The sequence below is a fragment of the Frieseomelitta varia genome, unplaced genomic scaffold, assembly GCF_011392965.1.
Source record: "Frieseomelitta varia isolate USP_RPSP 00005682 unplaced genomic scaffold, Fvar_1.2 scaffold_358, whole genome shotgun sequence".
In the NCBI taxonomy this organism is placed as follows: domain Eukaryota; kingdom Metazoa; phylum Arthropoda; class Insecta; order Hymenoptera; family Apidae; genus Frieseomelitta; species Frieseomelitta varia.
This window is the reverse complement of record NW_025110099.1, coordinates 468,220-487,110: the sequence shown is the minus strand read 5'-3', so window position 1 is coordinate 487,110 and position 18,891 is coordinate 468,220. Positions and strand designations below refer to the sequence as shown.

At 39.2% G+C, this 18,891-nt stretch overlaps 1 protein-coding gene across 1 annotated transcript; it reads right to left on the bottom strand.

The window, feature by feature from the left end:
- Positions 1-13,127: 13,127 nt before the first annotated feature.
- On the bottom strand, positions 13,128-15,696 carry LOC122530851 (fork head domain-containing protein crocodile). The gene is made up of 2 exons (XM_043658205.1): positions 14,173-15,696; positions 13,128-13,763 (listed from the first exon to the last, which is right to left on the bottom strand). The coding sequence occupies exons 1-2, from the start codon at positions 15,531-15,533 to the stop codon at positions 13,637-13,639; spliced, it is 1,488 nt and encodes a 495-aa protein (XP_043514140.1). The 5' UTR covers positions 15,534-15,696; the 3' UTR covers positions 13,128-13,636.
- Positions 15,697-18,891: the final 3,195 nt, after the last annotated feature.

The window sequence follows — 18,891 nt, the reverse complement described above, 5'->3', positions numbered from 1 at the left end:
CAATACAATCGGTAGGCGACAGGAGGATATCACGCGCACCACTGGCCACCGGCAATGACTTAATGCTATTTGGAGTCCGCGGCCTTCCTCTTATACGCCATTATGCACGCGTGGCGGGTGTACTCGTCCATGAATGCTGTAACACGAAACCCAAAGAGAGTCGCCGACACAACGGAAATGTTTACGGTTTCGTGGGTTGCTTTGGGTCGCTTGCCCAGCAAAATGTGAATCGATTTCCCTCGGATGAAGTTAAAGATGCCAAATACCAACTCACATGGCGATCTTTTTTTGTGGAACTTTTTTTGTGTTGATACGTTCCAGTGAATGTAACGTTCATTTGCAGCCAATACTCCAAGGTACGTTTTATTAAGTTGTAACTTATAATCTAAATTAACTCAGATTCTCAACGAATAATATCAGAAATTTTCCTAGGATATATCGTGCCATTAGCTTTATAAAGCTCAAACTTTTAGTTGCCAGAAGAGATCATTGAAATTAGACATTATTCCAAAATAAACGTCAAGATTTATAAAGAAGGAATTTGAAAATAAAATTCACCCTTTTGGAAATATAATAGGATGCTTGCATAATAATAATAGCGATGCTGATGAGATTTTAGTGAAGATGCAATTCTGGGAAATTGGAGCCAGTTGAACGGTTTAATGGCATTCGGTGTCAGAATTTCGTGGGATACATACGTACGTATAAACAGGCACGGTGTCAGGCAACGTATCGTACAGGGGTTGAACACCCTAAAATTAGCCCCGGAGCGGGACGTGACGCGTATACGCGGACGCAGTACATATTGAATGTGGACCCACACGCGTAGAGAGCGTGAAAAAATGCTTACATTATCATCCGTAATTTCGTAAACACACGGCGGGGACTAGACTACGGGAACTCGTTGGTGCACTCGTTGCGGGTGGCCCAACCGTAGGAATCGTCTTCCTTACTGGGTCTCCACTTTGGAAAGTGGATGCATAAAAACTGTTACGCATTATGATTAAGAAATGCACATGTTCCGACGTGTTAATAAGATGAGAGACGATAATTTGTGATAACCATATTTATATATCCGGACTCTCTTGCTAACTAATGATATTAATGAATTAACAAGTCAAAAGTTTTTGACTACAAACATCTCTTTTACAATTACATAATATCTTGCTACTGTTTAAAATAAGCATTGTAACCCGTGACCTGTAGAAGCTGGTTAATAACATTATTTCAAGAGTGTCAAAAGTAGTCAAAAAATATTGATTAACTTTTATCTTATATTATATATGTTTTCGTAAAATATTGAGAGTCAGAGAAGGTACAATTGTAATAAGTAATTTGTAATCTTCAAAGGATGAGAGAGAATCATGGATTGAAAAGCGAAATGAAAACTCTCGTTTCTGATAAATGTGAAAATCATGATGCCAGAGGAATTATTTCGTTTCCATGGTGGTCGATGTTGTAAACAATGCAGAAAACAAATATAAAGTATTCACGAGCGTGGTATCATTCGATGAAGTATCGTGAGCGGCAAGGATCGGTTGGCGCATACGGTTAATTAATTGCCTATTTTAAATTCGAATTACCATGCTATAATAACGTGTGACGCGTTAGAACAGCCTCCGGGGACAATGTTATGGACGAAGGAGATAGACGCGCGAAAGGGATGGAAACCAGCAGAGACATCGATACATCGACGTTCTTCGGTGCGTTGGTAGGTGTGCCAATTAAATTCGAAATTACTGGCGAAAACGAGCAAATTGTTGCGTACTACTGATGTGTAAATGTGCCTACCAATATGTTCCTGGGAACGTTTCGCGCAACCGATTTAGCATTTAACGTCATAATGACGTTTGCATTTTCGACTGGCACCGTTGTTTACTTTATTTCGAATTAAACCACGATTAAGTGTGACCTCATCTACACGAATATCCATACAATGATTGTTACGTTTCACTCTCCGCTTAGAAACTTTTGATAGCAATTATTCTATTTATAGAATGAAATGATATCTAAATTGGAATATTTTAAAAGTGAATTAATCAAAGTCTTTAGCTCTGATTAATTGATTACTATAAAATAACAATCTAATAGGCAAAAAATTAAATTTAAAAGCAGTTCAGCTATTTACTTTTACTAAACACAAAGTAAAACACAACGTTATGTATATTATATATGCAATTTTTTGAAAAAGCGTAGATGAGTCTCTTTACTTATTATGTGGTGACTTAAAACTTCTAAGTTTTATATGAAGAGGATACGTTTCGTAATAACTATAGCAATATTCCAAAAGCGAACTGACCAAGTTCGATAAATATTTTTCTCGACAGAGATATTCATAACAAACCCGGGCGATGGTCGTGCGCCGATAAACCGCTTTCAAGCGATTTTCACGATGGTGGTCGTGGAAGGACGATGCTCCACATCCAACGACTATCGATTTGTTCCTGTGGATACCATTGGATAGCGACGAACCTTCGTCTCTACAACGGTACGAATCAATTTCCATTGGTTCTTTCTTTTATTTCTATCTTTCGTTTCTTCTTTTTACCAATCCTTTGTGTCCTTTTTCTCTCATCTGAGAATGGGGCAACCGAATGCGCAGAGAAAAGAAATATCACGAGGGAGATAAAAATATAGATGTGGTACGGAATATTGTAACCTTCTCGAATATTTGTAATTGCCAATTTTAATTGGTCCTGGTTCGTTTCTCATCCCCACGCCGTACTTTTCCCTGGTTCTTTCCCCCATCTTCCCCGTTATCTGCGAACAGCTTTTCTCTTTTTTACCCTTTGCACGAACAACGCCACTGTGTTGGATGTAAATGAAATTCTATTTATCCACCACCACGCTCGGCCAGACTCTTCCGTATCTTTCTTTTTCTGTTTCCACGTATACTTCTCTCTTGCTGCTCCGTGCGACCCTGTCCATTTGCCAGGATACGACGGAATGGCGAATTTGGTTCGTGAAAGTTTGTTTTAATGGACCAGGCGCCTCGTTCATTTCTACTTTATCGTTCCAGCTCTAGGCGACAATCATTTTATATCTTTATATAAGAGAAATATTATATCAACTATGATCTTTAGATATAATTTTTCTATTAACTGAAAGTTATCATCATTAGATGATGGGATATTATAGACTGTCATGCGACTTCATTTTTCTGATATCATAAGACTCCAATTAGATCATTGGATGTAACTATTAGGATCTTCCAATCATGTATCGCATCATTTAGGCGTTGTGGTAACCAAATAGTGGTAACTAGGATAACTATGGAATTTCCAGGCAATCGTAAATCTTGATCTTTTTTACAATTTTTCTCAGCCGTTACTGTTCTGTATTCAAAATATAATCAAAACTCATTTTAGAATTGTAAGACTTAAATATTCATGATCTCTGATTGCAGGATCCAAATTGAGGTCGTAGGACTTTGAGCTCCAAGATATTAGTTTATAAAGCCACCAGACCTTATTTGAGATTCTATGATTCAACGAAACTACTGCAACAGGCATTGGATGTCGTCCAATCTCAAAGTTATGGAAATGGAAATTTCGCAAGTTTAAAATGAAGATTTCCGACGTCCAAATAAAATGATTGCCATTTCACAAATTTTCCAATTTTTTAATCATTATTCAAATTTCAATTCTATCATTTTTAAATTTTACTCCTATTTTAGACATTGTTATCGATTATTGGAGGAGAGACAAATAAATTTTACAAGCAGAATAAGGAAGAGGGAGAAGGAGCAGCGACTGCGACGATAGAAGCCGACTACGTGTATCGAGGTTAGGTCACGGCACTCCAGCAGCGATTCCAGTTTCGCGTTTTGCCGCGGGTCTCTGGGAAACGCACACCTGTCGTCTTTCCCCTGAACGAGCAGACGATGGCGAAGCCCCCTTTCTCTTCCACGCTTCTCTCTTCACGGTGCGTTCGTTCTTCTCTTTCCACCCTCGTCCTCACTGTATTAACTGCATCTTGCTTCCTTCACTTGGATTTTTGCGATAAAAATATTTTTTAAAATTTACTGCCAATCTATAAACTCTTACGTGTTTCTTTTTTTAAATCTATTTTCTTCTTTTTTTTTTCAGTGAAAATATTTCAATGGAATCTGTATTTGTATAGTGTTATGATAATAATAATGATATAATAATGCTAGCAGTCTCATTAGTACCTGAAAACAGTACTGGTATTATTACAGACTTCTAGATTGTTTCAGGAGAGTTCAACTAACACTATATTCAGGAAACAATAACAGTAAAAATTCTATTATCTATCTTATCCTCAATCCTCAATTTTTAATTCTACCCTCAACTTTATTATTTTTATAATTGGTCTGACAATATACTACAATAAAAGTCAATCATGATCGGATTCAAACTGACTTTTGTATTTTGTATTTTTTTTGTACTATAAACTATTCTAAATTCATCCGCTCTAATGCGTAATAAGATCAAAAAAAGGGATCATTGGTGTTTTCGCTTTATTCTATAATTAATCCTTCTTGTTGCGGTTTTTCTGGTTCCAAACACGATTCTGTAAACTATCGTCGATCAAATCCCGATACAGCATGCATCTCACTGCTGGGTTGCTTAGAAAAAAAAGTGCGTAAGTCGGAAATGAAGAAGGTTTACGCTGTCGATTCTCTTTCTCTCTTCATCCATTTCGTAGAGCGGACTGTTTGTTTAAGTAAGCCAACGGCCAAACTTTTTTTCTCTTTCGTTTTCTTGTTTGAAATTGATGATTGCATGGAACCGCTAATACCGCCACAGCGCAACGGTTGCGCAGGAAGAAACAGAAAAAAGAAAGAGACGACAGACTGGGGAGGAAAGGGCGGGAAAAAGTGAACAGGAGGAACGCAAGACAACGTAGCTTGAGCGTGCGACTAGCTTTCCTACCATCGAAACGATCGTCGTTCGGCTATGGTTTTTCCGTCGACGCAATGTTTACGCCATACGTGGGAACATAGTCGCAATGCTATTAACCTCTTGCGTTGGAATGACGTGCCACGCACGTCGAGAATATTTGGCCCAAAATTGCAATATTTTCTCAGTTTTAAGTATAATGAAATATAACCCAGGCAAAACAAATAATAAATTTATTACTTCTTGATAATTTCTATCCAGTGATATCACATCGACGAGTTCAAAAGAAAAAGAAAGCGACGAATTATTGTATTCGGTCACTCGTTATGGTCCGCAGTCGCGTGTGTGAAGGTTAAGCTCTTGCGCTGGAATGACGTGCCACGCACGTCAAGAATATTTGGCCCAAAATTGCAATATTTTCTCAGTTTTAAGTATACTGAAATATAACCCAGGCAAAACAAATAATAAATTTATTACTTCTTGATAATTTCTATCCAGTGATATACCGATGAATTCAAAAAGAAGAATTATTGTATACGGTTTGGTCACTTGTTATGGTCCGTGAACTTACTAGCGCAAGAGGTTAAACTTTTCATCCGTTTCTACCACAAAGATTCCACTCTTCAAAATAAAGCTTTTTCTAGTTTAGCCATTTTTGTAGCATGATTAGCTGATTCAGTAATTATTTTAGGATATTTGTATCGCAGAAAATTGGCGCCGATCTTCAGACATGATTCTTGCATATACATATGTATGTACGAATATACATACATGTCCAATATTGTCTTTGAGAAAATTATCAACGAATTTTTGGTATTCTCTTCTTAGTTCTCCTTAGTATCTAACTAAGCTGGTATTTCATAAATTCTTTGTTTCATAAAAATTTAATAATAAGAACATTACTTTTTGAACAATGTAATAATTGCCGCCATTGAAATATATCACGTGACCTATCGGCACAACCGTTTTGGACAGAGTATTAGTCACGTATACAGCGTGTACAGTTGAATACAGTTGTGTAAAGAATAATATCACAGTTTTTTGTGTCAAGAACAAAATATATCTCACGATTAAACGTAGACAAGACGCGAGAAGAATTGAGTTTCACAGGAAATGTGGTTTCTTCCGAAGGATCAGGGTGTTCCATAAGGAAAGGTACGAAAGCCATTTAGGTTAAACATTGAACGAACCGGTTGCGTATGCTCCGCGGCATATTTGCACGCTGCAGGGTGGATAATTTTAAGTGTTTACCGTGAAGATAGAGATCGAGGGCTCAACGACTTTTACACCCTCGTGTTCCGCCGCTCTAAAATTGCCCCAACCTGGCTCGGTCGCGCGGAACCGCGTCTGTTTGTTCGGTTTAGAGGTTAACGCCGGCCCGCCATCCCAGGAGTTTACATTCTGTGCAAATACCACTTTTGACGTCTGTCACTTTCGCTTGTCAATCGCTAATTCGATTCCACGTTTGATAGAGTGTCTGTCGCAAGCGGTTAATAAACCTCGTCATAATTCCCTTTCAATTCGATGCGGGCCATCATTCCGCCATGTTGGTTTCCTAAACAATTTTCAGCAAAGAATACGCGCCCCTCTCCAATTCATTTTCAATTCACGCATTGGATAAACGTTCTTAAGCGGGTATTCTGGTAATCCGGCTTGAAAAAATCGACTTTTTTGGGATTTTTTTCTAAGGAAACCATGGTACATTTTGGCATGCAGTTTTCGCACACAGATTTATTCGTACTTAAAGAGTATTTGCAATTTTTTTTTTTTACGAAATTAATGAAACTTGTGGAAATTATATAGCCTTAGGTAAAACATGTTTTTAAAAGATGGCGGTTCGAATGGCTGATTCCGGTGATTCCTGGTTATTTGAAACTAAAAAACCAAAATGCATCTTAATTAGTATCAATATGTCTATCGCATGAACCCCGGAAACAGCGAAATTTCGAAAATTAAAAAAATGGCAGCATTTTGAATTTAAAATATCAATTTTCCTTGTGCTTTTCGTCTTTTGGGTGGTAAAAAAAAAATATAAAAAAACATCAAATTTTTAAATCTGTGTTTCATGCGATAAAGATACATCCGGTGAAAATCTCCTCCAAATTTCAAGTCAATCGGTCAACTAAAACGTGAGATACCCTGACAGCCAGTTCAAAAAGTATGGATTTGAGAAAAACACATTTGAAGTTTCTGTTACCCGTTGTACAAAAATATTCATACTTACAATCAATCGAGCAGTACAAAAAATAAAATATTTTAAAATAACAATAGTATAAAAATAAATAATAATATAAATAATAATAATGTTATAAAATAAAATATTTTTTGAGAAAAACACATTTGAAGTTTTTGTTACCGGTTGTACAAAAATATTCATATTTACGATGCGAGCACTACACCGTTTCCTTTAAACATCTATAACTTTGCTAATTTTACAAATTCAAACAAATCCTTTTACACAGGCATCCTCGAAAGCATATACTTTGAGAGAATGTTAAAAAAAAAATCGATTTTTTTTAAGCCAGATTACCAGAATCCCCCCTTAAATATTCAAAGGAAACCGATCGCATTGTCGTAACGTTAACTCGACTGAAATAATAATTGACGTTGTACGAATGCACTTACTAAATAAACGTAAACGAGAGATTTTATAGTTAAAAAAAAAAAAAAAAAAATTAGTGACGCGTAATACGTTGGTTGCGGGAAAAGAAAATGTTCGGTAAATTCTTGGAACGTGAGAATTCAATGGAAGTAAAAGAAAATCGGACATGGAATGTCACGCTGAAGTTACTAGCCAAAATTCCGACGAAAGTGGCATGGATTTTAGAATGGGGCACACGTTTACCTTCCAAGAGATCCTCGACCCTGGGTTTTCCATAAACCAAAGACCCTAAGGCGAAAGGAACGGAATAGACTGACGCGTGCTCGAAGGGATTCTGCTAACTGGTCGATAGATATATACTCTATCTTTCGGCGAACTAACGGATTGCCGGCACGGAACGTTCTAAAGCCCGGCTTTATCCGAAGCACGTGTTTCGGCAGATGCAGTTAAATACCGCCCCGAGCGAAAACCACAGAACAACCGAACGGAACTTTACTCGTTACTAAATTGCACGGCCACTCTGCTAGTTATCGAGCTTTTTCTCATATTAATCAACGAATATTAATAATCAACAAGTCTTTCAAATGTAATCTCAAAAGTAAGTTGAACATGACATCTCTTTACATCTTAACTTTATTCGCTGCTAGATTACAAATTTATCTCGTTATGTACGTACCGAGCTTAACAATGACTATCTTTTGGATATATTCTTTAACCTCTTGCGCCAGAATGACGTCGAGAATGTTTGACCCAAAATTGCAATATTAGTTTTTTTTTAAATATTGAGATACAACTCAGTTATATTGAAATATAACCCAGACAAATAATCAATTTGTTACTTCTTAACAATTTCACTCTCCAGTGTTATACCGATGAATTAAAAAAGAAGACGAATTATTGTATTGCACGGTTTGGTCACTCGTTATGGTCCGTGAACCAGTTACTAGCGCAAGAGGTCAATAGACGAGTATGTACATCATTAATACGATAATTTACAATATTCTCATTAATCATCGTAGTACATGAACATCAAAATGAAAAAATTATTATATTGAGTGATAAAATTGTCTCTTTTTTTTTTTATTTAAAGAACAAATTAAGTATTACTACTTTTATATACATGTATGTATTAAGATTGACGCACATGAAATGCCGTTGTTTGATATTGATAAATATTATTTAGGCAAATATTATTCTAACACAACCGTGGTAGTTAAACTTCACAATTCTACCGATCAGATTTACTTACGACTTGCTCGGCTTGACTGAAATAACCCTATCTTACCCTATTTAGCATTGCGATCTGGAAAGAGAATTCCATCGTGGTTACGCAGACTTTGATGTCGTTCGATCGTGCAAATATCTCGACGAGCAGGGTCGGCCGGACGTTACGAGATATTCTTATCTTTCCATTATCGCCCACGCCGGAGAAATAACGTTTCGCAGATCGCGACTAGAAATAATCGGAATCGATCTCTGTTCGAGAGACGTAACAAAGTGCCAACCGAAATGCAGCGCATCGCACAAGAGCCGGAGCGTATGTTTGAAAATTTCGCGAAGCTTTTAAACCGGCATGCGTTCGTATTATTGTTACTGTGATCCTGAACGATCCGCTACTTTTATATTTCTCTCCCGTCGTAAAATCGTTTGATTTATTACTTTCGTCTCGAGACGATTATTTGACCATTTCTTCGTTTCTTCTTTTTGAACTTTACGTTTCCCTGGCGCGGAGTGAAACAAATATTTTTCGCAAGAGTAGCGAAAAATTATTTTCGTTCGCTGCACTTGACGATGAAATTAACTTTGATTGATGCCACCGGTGATTAAACGATCGCACGGATTTACATTCCTCGCGAGTAGCCGTGTTCGTTGTTTTCAGAAAAATTTGAACGAAATATTTTCTCTCGAGTATTTTTCTGCCGGTAATGCCAATAAACACATCGAGGCGTCCAATAGTTTTACAAATCTGTTGTATCGATTGGCATTGTGGTTGTACCACGAGGGAGTAGGAAAAGGATAGTCGAACAAATCGAGTATTTCGTGCAAAGATACCTCGAAGAAACAACACAAGATGTTTTCGTTGCGATTCATTACGTTTATTTCGTAAAGTTTTCGTATTCGGACGACTCCATCCTACGTTAATAAGTTTGCGATTATTACTACTATCTCGTAATATCAATATGCTTTTGTATATATAGATCTGTCTATTTATACATATATAGCTTTATCTATACAATCTATATATCTATATATATATATATACTCTTTTTAATAATATACACGCAGAGATCTATCTACGACACGATTTCTCTTCCGTTCCAATCGTTTCATTATTCACATGATCCGTTTTACAATAAATATATATTATATTTCAACTCTCATCGAACGGCCAATCCCATTGCAAACCGAACCGCGCGCATCGGCCGCAAGGAATGACGTTACGCGAATAAATGCACAAAATGACGAGACACGCAACACAAACGTCTCTCCTCCCCATCCATCCACCTCCCCTTTACCGAAAACGATCGTATCACTTTTTACAAATAAATTTCTATCACCGTTGTCTCGTTACAATCAGTTAACTAGCAGAAGAGAAAAAAAAAAAAAAACGTTCATGGTGGAGCCGATATCACGAGATTATAAATGAAAACGACAATTTTTTGTAGTGCCACGAGATATTGTTATTCATTACGCACGTACGTCGTACGTACGTATCTGTAAGTTTATGATTTTCTGTATCTTAGCGTAACAATAATAACAATTGTGTAGCTGCTCGATTTCAAATTGAAACAAAATTTGCAATGAATTAATCCTGATTATAGAAAGTTAAGTAGTAACGTTACTCAAGCTGAAAAAAATGACTTACTTAATAAATTAGTATTTGAAATTTCTATGTGACGTATATATATGTGCATTGTGAAAAATAGCGAATGATGTATATTTTTTTTGTCTTCTTCGTACGTTATGTGCAACTTTGTATATCTTTTCACGTGTATTTTAAGGTGGAAATCCAAAGGTTAATCATGCACGATCCTAAACGACGTTTCTTATCCCTCCCCCACATATGCGTCACAAGTTGCTACGTCGATTTTCAAAGCAATGTAAACTTCAACACTTGATCAATTTTATAACCTCGTCATATCGCTTCCATCGACTGTAGATATCTGTTTTCGTTTTTGTCAGAAATGTTTCTTGCGACCATCGACGTGATTTTCTTCATCGTTTCGATCTTTAATTCGCAATCAATCGAGGAACTTTGCCATTCTGTGTTAAGTACATTAATATTCCGTCAATCCTTAACCATTACAAGTAGAAACATCGTTATGTCTTATTTCTCGTTTCCAATATAACGTTGGGGATGTAAAAGCGACATCGGCAAGAAGATCGGTAAATGTAGGTTTAAATATGTTACAACACATACTGAAATTGATTTAAAAAAAATAATAATAATAATAACATGGAGAACGATCATTAAATCAAATGCATCTCGTATCATCATAGCTATGCATAGTGAAATGTATCACTTTGAAAATTACGTTGAAACCATTTTTATACATGATAGAATGCGTTAATTATCACGCATTTCGTTTCTCAGTTTCTGTTATTTTATAGTTTAAATATTGGTTTTCGCGTATCTTGAAACACTGACCTCGTCCTTTGGTTGGAAGTGGATCAACTGCGGCAAGGACGCGTGTACATTCCCCGAAATATGTTTTTTTCTGTTTGATTAATTCGGTGCAGGTTTGCACAGTTGCAGTCGTATGTGGGATTTGGCGTATCTCCTCGTGCAAATATCGTTCGCCACGAGGAGAAGGAATATCAAATCGGGCAAAATTACCGTAGATCAGTGAGAGGAGACTCTGGAGGTCTCTTTGTTTGCTCAGGTGATGACGATCATCATTGATATTCACAGCTGTTTTCACGGCATATCTCGCATCATTTGCGCTTCCGATTCATTAATGAATGATACCGTATGCGATTAAACCGATCGAATGTACCTAGAATCGAAAGTTTCGACGCGCCCCGAAGCCCCAAATCTATAATAATACTGTACAGCGTTCTCTAATATTTTAAAAACATGTTGAAACACGTATTATTTCATACGTTACCTCGCCGGTTTCAGTTTTCAAACCGAGCAATACTGCGTGCAAACATTGGTTTTGCCGTTGAACGAAAGAGATGATAAAGGTTTCGTAATGAGACGCCTTTCAACTAAGGCGAATATTTCTCCGTGTCCACGATTTTTGACTATTGAATTCGCTTTCGTTATTGAACTGTCGAAAGCAGAAAATGAAAAAGAAAAGAGATACTGCAGAAACTTTGGGGAAACGAGTTAAAAGAGATTCTTGTATTAATCTTCAGATCCCTCGATAACTCGAGTTTTCGTATATTTCGATTATTTTACTCGAACCTCTTCGCGATTAAATTGACAATCTTGCATCCATTTTCCAATTGTTGCTTCGATATATGACATTTTGATATAAATATTTCACATAATTTCTTCGTAATTCTAGGCCCCCAGCTTTGATAATCAAACGAGAACTCGCTCATCAAGTACTTGATCATTCACGATAACCAGATTTTCTGCTTTTTCTATGATAGAAGCAAAAAAAAAAACAAAAAAAAAAAAACTCGAAAAACGAAGAAAAGAAATCACTACGGTCAGAGTGTGCATATGTGTACATGTTTACATACCTAATTTTTTTTTTCTTTATGTACATTCAGAAGAAGGACACGCGTCCTCTGATAATGTCTTAAAAATGTCTAGAACTCGAGTACTCCTTTTCTTTCGTTCGTTACATCTCTCGATCGATATAAGAATCGGGATAAGATTCGAATAATGTATAAAACATATCGAACTAGTTCCACTCAGCTATCGCTAATTCGAAGTAAAAATTAATGGACGTTGTTACGTTGAATTATTCGAACAATTCGCTGCAAGTATTCTCGACAAGGGTCGCTAACAGTCGAGGAGGCTTGTAAAGAAAAACGACCGGTGTCAGATTTTTTTCAGCTTTTTCATTAACGAAATTTGAAGGACAAGTAAACCAATTTGCATGAATATGCACGGTCTAATAACTATTGAATTTCTATTAATTCGGTTCTATCAGTCAGAAGTAAAACTCACAACGTCTGTGTGATAAAACGATTAGTTCTCTGTCGCGAGATTTATGATTTCTAATAGCAATCGAAGGATTTACAGCGATAACAATGTTTGAACTTTGTATAATTATACAAAAAATAAAATTATGTAATATTATAACTTTGTATAATTGTAATATAATATTATTTATATAATATTACATATATTATAAATTATATAATATATATAATATTATAACTTTGTTTAATTATACAAAAAATAAAATTATATAATATATATAATATTGTATATAATGTATATAATTATGCGTAGAAAGAATTTTGTAACGTTTTCAGACGATGTCAACGTAAAGAAATTGGAAACAAAATCACGCGTATGCTCACGCTGGCATTAAAATATGTTTTAATGCTAGAGAAACACGATAAAATCGAAATTGATTGAAAGGATGCAGCAAGCTTCGATTACGCTTATAAAAAAAAAAAAAAAAAAAAAAAATAGATTGATTCCATATTGAAAAGTAAGCAAAAAATTATTACTTATTTACAAATCTGTTGGATATTTCAAAAAGTAATTGGACCTAATTTCCATTGCATTAGGTCATACGGATCACTGAATTATTGTAAAAGTTCCTTCGGCATTTTGTGAAGACTGATTCTGTGAAAACGAATTGAACAGAAATGAGCGATACTCGATAATAAATACGAGAGTCGGTTTTTGTTACAAGCTCTTCGACTTTCTTCTATATCGTTAATATTCTTTGCTGCGCCTACAACGTGCTACGTTCGCGATATTGTTATGAAATACGCGAGCGATTAAATATCTACAAATAACGTACGTACGTATCGTTTCGCAATTCGCACGTTTCGTGTCTGCATATTTCATAGATTCAAGTTGCCGTTAATTTCGCGTCATTTTATCATGGATTTCTGGACTTATCTAATTCCACTCTTTGGCCAGCTCTTCCGTGCACGGGATCCACTCTTGCTTCACGTAAACCAAGCTCGGGTCGTAGTGTTCGGTGTGGTGTTCTTCAAGACCTCGGTGATGAGGCCTTGAATTTCGGTATTCTCAGTATTTATGCAGTGTGATGGGCAGATTTCCGCTGGTGTTGACGGTGTTGCAGTCTTGGTAGTATCGGTGATACAAGGGTGGAGACGGAGCCGCACTCGACGAGAGTGGAGTCGGCGGGCTGGATCTGCAAATTGTGGATATTTTGCGATCGATACATACTCCTTCATCTCCAAAGGGGAATTTTAGTTAGCCGTTAGCCTAACGAGCTTCAAGGAATTTGCATTCTCTTTACTTTCAGCAGCAACGACCTGGCTACACGGTGTCACGGTGCAATTCTATTTCAATATAACATCTATTTACATTATAAAGTTGTTGTTTTTTTTTTTTCAACTGTTGCACGATCTTTGAAGAAGTTCCTCTCGAAGAAAAATGAAAATGATTCACCAGGCGATTTTGATTTTGAAGTGCAATTTCAAGTTCCATTCGAAAGAAATACTAGCCAGTTAAGGGAAAATTGACGGTGAAACAAACAACGAGACGATTCACCGTTGGTTTTCTTTTTTTTTTTTTTTTTTTTTTTTTTTTTTTGTTACCTGTAAAGCTGACAGCTCGGCGATTGGGTATCCTGATAAATGGCGGCGGCATCGGGGCTAGCTGCCTCTTGGTACCATTGCGAGTGTCCCGCGGTGTTGGTATGGTTTCTCGAATTGTACTCCGCGTGATCCATTATGTAACCGGCCGTGGGCGTGCAATAAGGCGCGTACATGGTTCCGGGCGGCGAACCGTTGCTCCTGGACACGGTGCTGCTGTGACCGTATCCGGTGGTCGCCATCATTGCCGCGACGGCGGCCGTCGTCGTGGTCGTGGTTGTGCAAACAGAGGGCAAGTGGTCCCTGGAAACAACCCCGGCGCCCATCGACTCTCTGCTCGTCATGATCGAGTGCGAGTGAGGGTGAGGATGCTGAAGACCGTGGGGATGATGCGTGTGATGCTGATTATCTCTGGTCATCAAGGCTGCGCTGTTCTCTCGCGTCGTCATTAGAGCGTCCACGCTAAAACTAGTGGGATCTAGTCCCATCGATACGTCCTGAATGCCGTCCTGATGTACCTGATGGGTTTGATGCACTTGATGACCGAGAGCGGTTTGGATGACGCTCTGGCCAGCCACGGCGACGGCTGACGTCGTCGTTACCGCCGTCTTCGTGTCTTGGATCGGGCTGTGGAGGCCGTATTTCGCTTGCACGGCCATGCAATGACTGCCAGCGTCGTTCACCGGTTCCCTCTTCGGTTTGCACAATGTCGTATCAAGGGTGCCCAATTTCTTGGTCGCCGCGTCCGACGGTGGCGGTATGACTATGTTACTCGGTTTCGTTTCCTCTTGGTTACGCTGCTTCTCGGGCACCAAGCCCTGCCTCTTCAGTGCCTCCTCTTTCTCTTTCAGCGCGTCCTTCTTCTTGAAGCGCCGACGACGCCTGAGATAGGAACCGTTGTCGAACATGTTGTAGCTGTCCGGGTCCAGCGACCAGTAGCTTCCTTTCCCGGGCTTCTTGTCGTCCCTTGGCACCTTGACGAAACACTCGTTGAGGCTGAGATTGTGCCTGATCGAGTTCTGCCAGCCCTGCTTGTTCTCGCGGTAATAAGGAAAGCGCTCCATGATAAACTGATAGATACCGTTCAGCGTGATCTTCTTGTCGGGTGCATTCTGAATTGCCATCGCGATCAAGGCTATGTAGGAGTACGGGGGTTTCACCATATCCTTGCCAGGATGGTGAATGTGCTGCTGGGTTATACCTGAGACTGGGTAACCAGCGGCCGTCGCATAACCGCCGTATCGGTACTGCTCGTAGTATCCCGGCGCGGCACCCACACCGGGGTACGATGGAGTCCCCATACCAACGGGAACCGCCGTTGCGTGCCTGTAATATGCATTCTGCTCGCTGAACAGCGTATGCATCTTTACCAACGCACTTGAACCCGAGTCTTCCCTTGGTTCAGACACCCGACGATGGTTTTCAAGAATCGGCACACGGTCCTTGTTGCGACACGCGAATCTGTAGAATGTATTTAGAATGTACTTAAAATGGCTTTAATACAACCATCGACATTTTTTTTTTTTTTTTTAATGTTCTGTACGAAGACGGCAGTGAACTTTAATTCTCGTGTACAAGATTCACTCACTGATTTCGATCAGTCACTTTCAAGTTTTATTTACACTTGGTCACTAAACGAAGACGGTAGTGACGACGATCACTGACGAAGATTAGCGGATGATGTTGATACCGGACGACAGTCACTCGTTCAAACTCTTGTACGCGGCATGTTTGGGCCAGTCGGGTTCGATACGGTCGGTCGGTGGATTATCAATTCCGTCGGCGGTAGACGGAGACGGCGGCGTTCGTTTACTCGTTAACCCGTTTAAATGGTGTTTTGTTGACGCTTCGAAATATCTCTGTAGTCTGTGGAAGTTGGTCCTCGTCGATCGAGGAAGAGACAGGCGGCGCGGCGTGGTGCGAGACAAGGGTGCATCCAGTGGTCGATGCGAGGCTAACCCGTAAACCCGCGTGCACGCGTATTATGATACACAACAGGCCGGAGTTTACTCAACCCCGAGTAAAAACACACTGGGGCCTCGGCCTCGCCAGCGAGGTAGAAGTGTTCGGCGTCGAGCAGCACGGCTGCGCGACTCCGTGCGTGCCGTTTCACTTCGAAAAATCACCAGAAACCCCCGTCGCAGCCGACCGCCTATTATTCAACGAGCCACATGATTGGACGGCCGCCAATCGTTCGGCTCCACCTACGTGCGTCGGCCAATCAGAGGGATGGTATTAAAGGGAAAACCGTGGACGCCTCTGCGGCTACGTTGCCAAGGATCGGGCCACGCTCCCTAACTCAGTCACGCCCTCGTGACTCGCGCAGGGCCGACGCAACAAAAGCGAAACAATGAGCATCGCCCTGTGCGTGGTGTGAGAGCGCACGCGAAATTTTTCCGCGCACGAGACTTCGCCGCCCGTCGGATACTTTTCACACACCGTTACACATCCGTCAAATCCGACGGATTTCACGGGATCCTGGAGGGCTGAGCCACTGGTTGTTGGGATCACTGAGTTTCTTGTCTCCCGGAGAGAGGATTTGAGAACCTTGGTTACGGTTCGACACGGATAACACAGTTGACGAATGGCCGCGGGATCACGAAATAGTTAGAAGTGACACGACCACGTGGTGTTTTCATGCCGATCGATTTACGCTCCTCTCACTTTGCCGCGTCTGACAGTGTTTGTATTTTCGCTGCACTCGGGGCAATGAGTGACAAATTTTTCTCGCTAGTCGGAGTTTTGCAACTACATGTATAGTGGGGCTAAGATATGATCAGGTAGGGTACGAGACAGATAAGATCGTTAGGGAACGAGGACTTGTGGCATCTATTGCAATTGTTTAATCAGACAACTTAATTTCAGAAATTCGCCTGTCTCTTGGAGTTACTCTCAGCCGTCAAATTATTTAGTCTACAGTACGTCTGTGTATTTTTCAATTAATTCCCCATAACTCAACGTGCTTACCTACTTAACCTCTTGCGCTGGTAACTGGTTCACGGACCATAACGAGTGACCAAACCGTATACAATAACTCGTCTTCTTTTTTGAATTCATCGGTACATCACTGAATAGAAATTGCTAAGAAGTAACAAATTTATTATTTATTTTGCCTGGGTTGTATTTCAATATACTAAAAACTGAGAAAATATTGCAATTTTGGGCCAAATATTCTCGACGTGCGTGGCACGTCATTCCAGCGCAAGAGGTTAACCCTCACACACGCGATTACGGACCATAACGAGTGACCGAACCGTATACAATAACTTCTTTTTTGAATTCATCCGTATATCACTGAATAGAAATTACCAACAAGTAATCAATTTATTATTTGTTTCGTCTGGGTTATACTTAAATATACATAAAACGGAGGGAATATTGCAATTTTGGGCCAAATATTCTCGACGTGCGTGGCACGTCATCCCAGCTCAAGAGGTTAACCTTCACACACGCGATTACGGACCATAACGAGTGACCAAACCGTATACAGTAACTCGTCTTCTTTTTCGAATTCATCGATATATCACTGGATAGAAATTACCAAGAAGTAATCAATTTATTATTTGTTTCGTCTGGGTTATACTTAAATATACATAAAACGGAGGGAATATTGCAATTTTGGGCCAAATATTCTCGACGTGCGTGGCACGTCATTCCAGCGCAAGAGGTTAACCCTCACACACGCGAAAATTAACCACGGAAGCAACTGATTGCGGACCATAACGAGTGACCGAACCGTATGCAATTAATTTGTCGCTTTCTCTTTGAGCTCGTCGGTATGACATGACTGGATAGAAATTATTGAGAAGTAATAAATTCATTGTTTGTTTTGCCTGGGTTATACTTAAATATACTCAAAACTGAGGAAATATTGCAATTTTGGTTCAAATAGTCTCGTCGTGCGTGGCACGTCTTTCCAGCGTAAGAGATTAACTTCATTATCATCTACAAACAATTTTCTATCTGGTATCTGGAAATAATCAAGAAAGTACGCGTTTTTACTTGGAATTACAAACTAGAGAGATAATTTTCTTGGTTGCAGTACCTATTGTCTAAAATAAAAATTTCGTGTCTTTTATGGAAGTTCATCTTCGAAGGACGCGACGGCGGTTCTTGCGCGAGAAATACAGATAGATGTGTAATCCGTGGACGGAGAAACTCTAGAAACCCCGAAGGAAAAGGCTCTCGAGTGGTAGAGTTATATAGATAAGGGAGAGACATCACGTTCTTATAGACGAGGGATTCAATTTGGCGTCTGTTTTTCCAAGGGTTCGACTCCAGTCTTGCGAAAACACTCGAGAGGACACCTCGGCTTCCATCTTAGCGTTTCCACTGGGTTCCTCACGAATCTCCTCCCCCGAACTTCTATCCAGGTTCTCAAAATATCTTCGATCGTCGCGATGTTCTACTTTTTCGTTTCCAGTTCCGCGAATCGTGTATCACCGCGAGTCGTGCGTGCCACCGGCGATAATATTCGAAACCAATCGATAGATCGAACACTCCTTTCCTTGTGCACACGCATCAACGGTTTCTAATTTATTTCAAGTCACAATCTTTTGTTAGATGTTCTTGTACCTACATAAATAGTTAATTGATTATTACGTAGATATTGTTATGCAAGTTGAGTCATATAACTTGCTCGCCAGAAATAACTTTACATTTTACAAAAAAAAAAAATATTTCGTTAAAAAATTGCACAGTATCTAAGGCGAAATATCATTT

What these genes read in the sequence shown, in the direction of transcription:
- LOC122530851 (XM_043658205.1), bottom strand. Translation starts at nt 15,533, where the DNA reads ATGCATACGCTGTTCAGCGAGCAGAATGCATATTACAGGCACGCAACG. An exon ending in CCGAGCTGTCAGCTTTACAG is followed by an intron (nt 13,764 to 14,172) that starts GTAACAAAAAAA and finishes CACAATTTGCAG; the next exon opens with ATCCAGCCCGCCGACTCCAC.